This window comes from Echinops telfairi, unplaced genomic scaffold, assembly GCF_000313985.2.
Source record: "Echinops telfairi isolate 266 unplaced genomic scaffold, ASM31398v2 ScPeMD7_2291;HRSCAF=2852, whole genome shotgun sequence".
NCBI classification, from domain to species: Eukaryota; Metazoa; Chordata; class Mammalia; order Afrosoricida; family Tenrecidae; genus Echinops; species Echinops telfairi.
In genome coordinates this window covers 8,290,823-8,299,942 of record NW_022106189.1, presented here as the reverse complement: position 1 = coordinate 8,299,942, position 9,120 = coordinate 8,290,823, and the positions used below count along the sequence as shown (strand labels likewise).

General features: G+C 38.9%; 1 protein-coding gene and 1 pseudogene across 1 annotated transcript in view; both read left to right on the top strand.

Moving 5' to 3' along the window:
- Positions 1 to 4,030: 4,030 nt before the first annotated feature.
- Positions 4,031 to 4,875, top strand: LOC101646257 (annotated as a pseudogene).
- Positions 4,876 to 5,300: 425 nt separating this feature from the next.
- The window catches only part of NETO2 (neuropilin and tolloid like 2), a 71,631-nt gene continuing 67,811 nt past the window's right edge, over positions 5,301 to 9,120 (top strand). Inside the window, exons 1-4 of the mRNA XM_030886575.2 lie at positions 5,301 to 5,316; positions 5,658 to 5,714; positions 6,903 to 7,043; positions 7,841 to 8,089. Coding sequence (XP_030742435.2) covers positions 5,301 to 5,316; positions 5,658 to 5,714; positions 6,903 to 7,043; positions 7,841 to 8,089 — 463 coding nt within the window. The remainder of the gene's footprint in view (positions 5,317 to 5,657; positions 5,715 to 6,902; positions 7,044 to 7,840; positions 8,090 to 9,120) is intronic.

The following is a 9,120-nucleotide window of genomic DNA, read 5'->3' as shown; positions in this document are numbered from 1 at the left end:
ATGGATGGATGGATGGATGGATGGATGGATGGATGGATGGATGGATGGATGGATGGATGGATGGATGGTGAGAAGAACTGTAAGAGCCCCCAATAAAATGATTTTTTTAAAAAGATGAGTGCTCAGATGATGTCTGACTTCTCTGAAAAGGAGGGATCGCATTAGAAGGCCCCTGGATAAAGTAGAAAAATATGGAACAAAATTAAGAATTACAAAAATGACTAGACTTATAACTGAAGAGGTTGGTTGACCCTCAGTCATTCTAGATCTGGGAATAAACTCACTGTCGATTTTCAGCCATGCAATAGACAGTTCTACATAGGGAACCATAAAACAAGTGAGGTATACACACTTTAGAATAATTAACCATTTGAGGTGAAAAAGACAAAGTTTAGAAGGGTTAGAAAAGAAGAAAGAATAGAAACATGAAACATTGGGAGGAAGTGGGATAAGTTAGGCTTCATTGTGGTGGTTATAATGAAGGAGAGGAAACAAACTGAATTATTGAATGGAAAATTGATCTACCCTGTAACCCGCACCCAGCGCACTATAAAAATATATTGGAAAAATTAATATTTAAAACAAGAATTAGTGCCTTATTTTGAATTTAAAGTATATGGTATCTTTGGATTTGGGAAATTCTTATTTTAGTAAAAGGGAACAGTGGCACATAGATTGGTACTAAGGACAGAACAAAGCACAGGACTGTTCTATGTATAAAATAATTCCATCGTTGGGCAGAAATTGAGTTTTGCTTTAATAACTCAGTCTGATTGTAATGCAACCTGTTGATAGAGTTGAAATTTAAAAAATTTTAAATTCGGGGAAGTTATGTTCATCATGATACTGAATTAAGAATGATTAATAATCAGAATAAACATCACAAAATTGTATCATTAGGAATTTCTATTTAAATTGCTCTGCAGATTTACCCTGTTCTTTGTATGTCATTTTTATATTCAATGGCACAGTTAATTTGTTTGTGAATTATTAATTATTGGGGAAAACAAAGTACTTATAACACAACCCTCTAAGTAGAAAAGAATATTTTGGCCTTGGAACTTTTATTTTTTTAAAATCATTTTATTGGGGGCTCTTATCACTCTTATCACAATCCATGCATACATTGTGTCAAGCACATTTGTACATTTGTTGCCATCAGCATTCTCAAAACATTTTCTTTCTACCGTGAGCCCTTGATATCAGCTCCCCCACCCTCCCTCCCTCAGAACCCTAGGTAATTTATAAATTGTTATTTTTTCATGTCTTACACTGTCCGATTTCTCTCTTCACCCACTTTTCTGTTGTCCATCTCCAGGGAGGGGATTATATGTAGATCATTGTGATTGGTTCCCCTTCTGTTTGGTAACCTTCTGTTACCCTCCTGGTAGCTCTACTTTCATTATTGGTCTTGAGGGGTTTACCTGTCCTGGATTCCCGGTGTTTCCAGGAGCTTTATTTTTTAAACAAAATCCACATCACTTGTGTATTATGCCAGTTTCATGAACAGATATTATGCACAAATTGGTTATTATAGACCCTGCATAGTTCATCTTGTTGGCATCATTTTACTGCTGCTCTCTTGATTCCAGTTTGTAGATTTCTTACTTGCCTAGTTTGCCTGGCTTTGTACTTTCTTGCTTATGTGCTAGGAATTATGAATGTGAAAACTCGCAAGTAGTTATGCATGTATTTCAAGAGGAAAGATATAATGAACATAAAAACTTAACTAGTTTTGTATCATATGAATAATGTTCATGGGAATGACAGTCCTTGGAAGTAGTGTCCTCTAATAAGATAAATTGATTCAAATGGATGTATTACCTGCTGAATTGTGAAATACCTAATATTACCATGAGTTTTCTTTATGATCATAAATCATTTGTTTAAAAAATTGCTCCAATACTCAATTCTAGTAACTGAGAGCCAGGGTAAAGATGTGAAGAGTCTGGAAGATAAATTGTTCCTCTAGAACATGAGATCTTCAGTACCCACAGCAGCAACAAAATACAGAGCAAATTAGAGCTTTTGAGAAAAGACAGATGTTGAAAGATAAAGGTCAGCACAGATACAAGAAAGTAAAAATGAGGAAATCAAAAAGATTTTAAAATGTAAGCAACTGAATTGCAAGAATTATATCTTCTTATATTGGGTGACTGTATAGTTTAGATACCATATGTGTAAGGCTGAGTTTTCTAGAGAAAAATAACCAGTGACACTCGTGTGTGTGTGTGTGTGTGTGTGTGTGTGTGTGTGTGTGTGTGTGTTTATGTATGTGTGCACGCGTGTGTGTATTTATGAAAGAACTTTATATCAAGAAAGCACCCCAGCCCAGTCCAGCTTAAGTCCATGGGTCTGATGCTAGCCAGAACCCCCTTCAAAGTCATGGAACTGAGGTCTGCTAAAGGAAGAAGATAAGGGGGAGCTGGGAGATTACAGACCAGTGCGTGCAGTTCTGTTGATCGGAGGTCCACGGAACGTGGCACCTCCCAGGAATGGCCTGCCAACCAGTGGGCTCTGAAGCCAGAAGCACAACCCAAGCAAGCAGGAAGGCAGAGAAGTGAGCGCGACATCCCCCAGTGTCTCTCTTACAGTATAAAAGGCCACACCTCCAAGGAGGCATCCTCCGGCTGTTACTTGATCGATTAGAGTACCCCTTACCTTCACGTGGAATTTTCATAGGACCTAGCCATCACACCATGCAACTTATAGAATCAGAAGTCTGAATTAGAATTAGAGAAGTCTGAAACACAGACTTCTGATAACATATCACTTTAGTTTAAAAAAAAAAAACCTGCATTGACTTCTCAAAAGTCCATACTTTTTACATGGGGCTCTACACCTTTAACCATCAGATCTTATCCTACCTTTTATAAATACATTCCACCATTCCTTGCTGCATGCTAAACAATACTGTGCCGCTCAGCCCCCACCTACCAAAGTTTAGTGCTTATCCTTCTTGTTTTTGTCTAAGTTGATTCTTTCCTCCTCCTTCAGGAGAAGTCCTATAAGGCTGACCCAGAATGTACTAAAGCTGCCCCCATCCTTTTCCTCTTCCTTTCCTACGTAATGAATGGTTTCCTTCTCTGTGCTTTCATCGTGCCTTCTGTATACTTCCCGTTGAACTCCTTGTTACCTTGTGTGGTAGATATGTTAAATGTAGTAGTTTGCCCTAAAATCTATTGTTTACCAGAAGACTTAGCACATAAAAATATTGTGCTCATCTCTTCATAGTAATCTTAGGATGTAAGTGGTCTTAGTACATCATTCTGTATTTACAAATAAACAGAACCAAGTAGGCCATGTAAACTTCACAGAACTGAAACTCAGCCTTAGATTCAGCCACCTCCTAAAGTCTGTGCTTTAGCCATTGAACTATATTTCATAATACTTCTGGTTAAGTCACTGTTTAGAATTTACATTTAAAAAAAAATTTACATTAATTAGACTGTGCCTGCTATCTAGTAGCTATTCTAGGTTGTTGTGGAATTTTGGGGGAGACAGCTAGTGTGGTTACACTGAAAGTTGCCGTGTACTCTTCATAAAATGTTTAAAGGTCTCTAATAAGCACATACAAAACAATTCAATATGTTGATTGGATTTCTGAAATGTTCATTAATAACAGCTTGAGGGAAAAGTTTCAGTGTATAAATATGACTAGTTTTTGTAACAGAGCACAACATAATACTACATTTTAAAATTATTTCTAGGAGACTTTTTGGCCCTTCTGCCTTTATGAACATTCTCACAAGGCAGATACTCTAGTTGAACTTTCATTTGCATAATACAATACTAACCATAATCTATGTAACCTCTTTTAAGATGGAGTTCAGTAAATATTGTACAAAGTTTGTTGCCCCAAAAAGAAAAAAGTTAAAAAATCTTATCAAACATTGAAAGATGCTTGAAATGTCATATATCATTAGTACTTGCATAAATTACTATACCCACAATCAGTATGTCCTTTGTATAAAGTTGTCCTACCTGACAGAAAGCAAGTCATAAGATTTATCATTACAAAATCATGAGAATGGGCAGTGTGGCTGCTGCTGGCACCAGGCTAGTTTGGTGGGCCGTGCACTTCAAGGTCGTTATTGGCCACCGCAGGGTTGTTACAGCAGCCCTGGTGGCCTCGGACCAGAGTGCGTGTCACCCAGGTTCGCCAGACGCGAGGCCGGTGAGCAGCCACCGTGCCCATCTTCACCCCTAGCAACCAGATCCTCCCGACCAAGGTGGCCGTGGCGTGCATGAAGAAACGCTTAGAAATCGCATGCTAGAAAAACAAGATCTTTGGAGAAAGACCTGGACGGAGTTCTGCAGATCCACTCGGTGTTTGTAAATGTCCCGAAAGATCAGGGGGCCAAGAAGGAAAATCCCACCAGTGCCTTTGGGACCGACCACCAGACAGAGCTCTGTAAGATTTTTATGAAAGGTGAGGTGTGCCTGACAAAGAGAGGCACACACAGCTGGAGCAGGTGTTTCAGGCCTTTGAGATGATCGATGATCATAGCCGACAAAGGTGTGAGCCCTGTCATCCTTATCCAGGGGGCCATGAAGGACATCCACTATTCCTTCAAAGTCAACAAGAGTACAAAGCAGCAGGCGCTGGCCGTGATCAAGCTGTTGAAGGAGACCAGGAAGATCAAGTGTGCGCGCATGTGCCTGCACTTCTTCCTGTAGGTGAGGGGAAGAAGCTGAAAGAGAAGCTCAAGCCCTGGCTCAAGGTCATAGGGAGTGAAGACGATGGTCAGCAGTTAGAAATGGTGTGTCTGATTGGAAACAGATGCGCTAATCAAAAAGGAGACGAAGGGCAAAGGGGCTCTGGAAGAGCTTAGCCTGAAAGATGTGGGGGAAGGAGACAAGGAGCTGGAGTGAGGGACGCCTGCTGCCACCTCTAAAACACAACGTGTTTTCTTTTCCGACGTGATAACTTGTATTTCTGCAAAATCCTCGCTCAAATGATTTGATGAGCTCCATTTGTGTGTCAAAGCATGCACCCAAGAAGACTCCCCCCTCCAGAAGTATATGAATGTGAGGGTAATTCTGTTGTGATTAGAGGTGGGGCCAAGGTGAAAACCCGGAGTCCAGGCTGCTCTTTTGCTGTTTCAGACCTTGAGGCTCTCCCAGGTGGAAGCTTTCTGAGGCAGCTGCTTTGGGTGTGTATAGACGGAAAAGGGTGCAGGTTGCTGTAAGGGTCCTATTGAAGGGGTAGTTTTGTGGGTAGGGAACAGTGGGTGGAGAAGGAAAGCTATTGTGTCTCCATATTGCACGGTGACATGTAGAGGTGACTGCTTATAGAGATGACTGTCGATAGAGGTAACCGTATATCATGAGGCCTCGTGTGCAACGTGAACATCTGAAATCTAGGCCCATGGGGACTGTGTGCAGGGTTCCAGCTTTCTCATTGACCACGACGCCATACCCTTCCTTGGTGGTTCTCGGTAAAAATAAAGTCATGTATTCTCATTTTGAAAGTGTTTAATATAAACTAACTGAGCTGAAACAATAAATAGTCAATAAAGCCATCATTTTGCTAAAAAAAAGGCATGAGAGTGACTACTGTTAAGAAATTTTGGGTTCGTCTTTTTTGTCATCAGATTTTCCTTAAAGATTTAGTAAAGCATACAGTTTTTTAACTCTATTTTCTCTTTCTCTAGTGTTGCTAATAACAGTACTTGTTGTGGAAGGGATTGCTGTGGCCCAAAAGACCCAAGGTAAAGTACTTACACGGATTATTTAGGACATGTTGAGGACAGTGATGTGGCTTGTTGGAAGGAAATGCAACTTTTAAAAGTCATCTCTTTGGTGTGTTCAGTGGCCCAAGGCTTTCTGTCAGTGGAGCTGCTTTATTCAACTGTCGTTCAGTCAGTTGTCAAGAGAAAGTCTTGCTAGAATTTTATGTCACCATTTAGGATACTTTCTATGTAACCTTTTTTTCTTATTTTAATTTTCATCAAAATTATGCATACATATGCGAACAAAAAATCTCTAAAAAATTAATTTGAAAAAACTCAGTTCCTCAGTCTACCCTAATCCATTTCCTTCTCCATTGAGATAAATACCCTTTTAGTTGAGTCTTTTAGTCTTTTCCTTCACGTCTCATGCTAAATGGATACTTTATGATTATTTCAGTTTTATGCATTGACAATGATTTTTAGCAGAAGATGAGAATTTAGCTCTCTCCTACCTCCCACTGACAACTACATACAAGTGTGCCTCCACTTTCCCTCTGTCCCACCCTTCTGAGTGTTTTATACACACAGATGCACACATACATGCACCAACTAAAACCAAACTTCTTCCCAGTCAATTTTGACGCATAGAGACCCGCTATAGGGTTTCCAAGACTGTAAATATTTACATAGCAAGCTCATCTGTTAAGCACCTGGTGTGTCTGAGCCACTAACCTTGTGGTTAGCATCCCAACACCTTATCCACAGCACCACTTCTTTATAATTTATTTATACATATAGATGCCATTGAGTTGACTTCAAATTCTATATAATTAGTATATAGGATGTATGTTAAAGCAAAGAAATAATCTCAGGAAGAGGGCATTAGAAATAAAACTCTAAACAGATTTTTTAAACCATGTTTTTGAAAAACTTACATAGTTTTTACTTCAGAGATACTTCTGCATGTACTATCATTTTTGTTGTCACAAAGATGATTAAATGATACTTTTATATTGTTTTTTGTGTGGCATATTTATCTGTAGTTGCAAGATCTACCAATCCTTTCCCTCACTTCTGTTCTATTGAATATTTGTGCTAAATTTGTCAAAGGTTCTTGTAAAAATACCTCCAATGTAGAAAGGGAAATTGTTTGGGATAGTGGTTGACAAAATAGAATGGTATTCTCTTTGGCTGTCAATAATGCTTTTAATGCTGTTTTTCTCTAAGATGGACAAAATATTGGAATTAAACACGTTCCTGCAACACAATGTGGCATTTGGGTTCGAACTAGCAATGGGGGTCATTTTGCTTCCCCAAATTATCCTGACGCATATCCACCAAACAAGGAGTGCATCTACATTTTGGAAGGTATTTAACAAGTTTCTATTTTTTACTTTTGAATTTTTATTTCATTGTTCAATTTAATATGTACATAAAATGTTCTAGTTAAGCAAAACAAACAAACAAACAAAAACCCCAAACTCTCTGCTTTTGAGTCGATGTCAACTCATAGGCACCCTGTAGAACAGGGTAGAGCTTGCCGCATGAGTTTCTGAGATTGTAACTTTTTATAGAAGTAGAAGCCTCATCTTTCTCCTGTGGACCTGCTGGTGGTTTTGAACTGCTGACTTTGCGGTTAGCAGCCAGATGTGTAACTACTACTCCACCAGAGTTCTTGAGCAAGCAAAATGTAAATAGTATATGAATTTTACTCTGTGGCTAGGTGCCTTTTATAATTTCAACTCCTAGCAGTCCTGTCTACGTTAGAATGAAGCACCTTTCTCACAGTGTCATGGGTGAGCCCTCTGCTGCAGCCACTTCGTCCATCTCACTGAAGTCTGCCTTTCCTCTGACTAACCAGGAAGTAGCTGAAAGTTTATAGGAATTTTGAATTTCTTAAACATACTGAATTGCCATGAATATGATTCAGGTGGCATCCCTTGTTGAGTATAACTAACGACAAAGGAAAGATTACCATAGTTTTATGAAGGGTAGTATTACCATTAATGTAAAATGTAACATTATGACTTTTGTATAATAACAATTACCATTATTCTCATGTAGTAGTAAAAGACCAAAGGTTTTTTATTTTGTCTTGTTTGTCTCCTCTGTATCAGTATATTTATATTATTTTTTGTATTCTTCTGATTTGCACTATTTTTTAGCTGCTCCACGACAAAGAATAGAATTGACCTTCGATGAACATTATTACATAGAACCATCGTTTGAATGTCGGTTTGATCACTTGGAAGTTCGAGACGGGCCATTTGGTTTCTCTCCACTTATAGATCGGTACTGTGGTGTGAAAAACCCTCCGTTAATTAGATCAACAGGGAGATTCATGTGGATTAAGTTTAGTTCTGATGAAGAACTAGAAGGACTGGGATTTCGAGCAAAATATTCATTTATTCCAGGTAAAGAATAAATTGCCTTTTCAGTTGGTTAGGCACTTAACACCATGTTGTTAGACTTTGAGCCTTAGAAAACAGAATTTGGTTAACCTAACCAAACTTAATCAAATGAATGCTTTAAAGAAATTAGCAAGTGAAAGGGAAATCAGTCTCTGTAAAAGCAAAACCTTTAGCATATCACACACGGGACCACATCTTTTTACTTAGATTTCTTTGTCTTAAGATGCATGCACAAAGCCAATAAACATCAAGATAAATACATTATAGAGAATCATCCAGCAAATTGTCTTCTATTTGTAATCCTTACCAAAAATTGCTCGGGCTGATTTGCTCATTGGACCGTTTGGAATTAACTATGCTTTTGCATAAGTAATCAGCAGAAAATATTACAAAGGATATAGGGCTTTATGTTGAAGCAACAAGTCTCAATCTTTAAATCCTTCCCTGCCACCTAATAGCCATAAGTAAAACTATTAGCATCAGGGGAATACCTGCTGTTTTCATCCTGAGGCTACGGTAACAAATAACCATAAATGTGTTGGCTTAAAGCAACAGAAAAGACTGCACAGGTCTGGAGGCCAGATGTCCAAAGTCATCTAGACCTTTTCCCTCCAGGGACTCCAGGAGGAATCTGTTACTTCTTTAACTTCTGGTGGCTACCCACCAGTTGGGCCTATGGCTCCATCACTCTCACCTCTCTTTCCACTGTAATGATACTTCTTGGCGTGTTTCTCACTCACTTCTCAAATTTCTTAATCACATTTTTGCTGTGGTAATATTTACCACGTAAGGTAACGGCCACAGGCTCCAAGAATTAGGACATAGGCATATTGGTTTTTTTTGGAGGATGGGGCACTCCATTAGGCCATTTGCCTACCCTGAGATATGTGAGAACACTTTAAAACTCTAAAGCCCTATCCTGTGTAAGAATATGTTCTTTTCAAGCGGCCATCTAGCTCAGAAGCAACAAAGCCCACATGGAAGAAGCACACCAGCCTATGCAACCACGAGGTGTCGAAGGGATCAGGTATAAG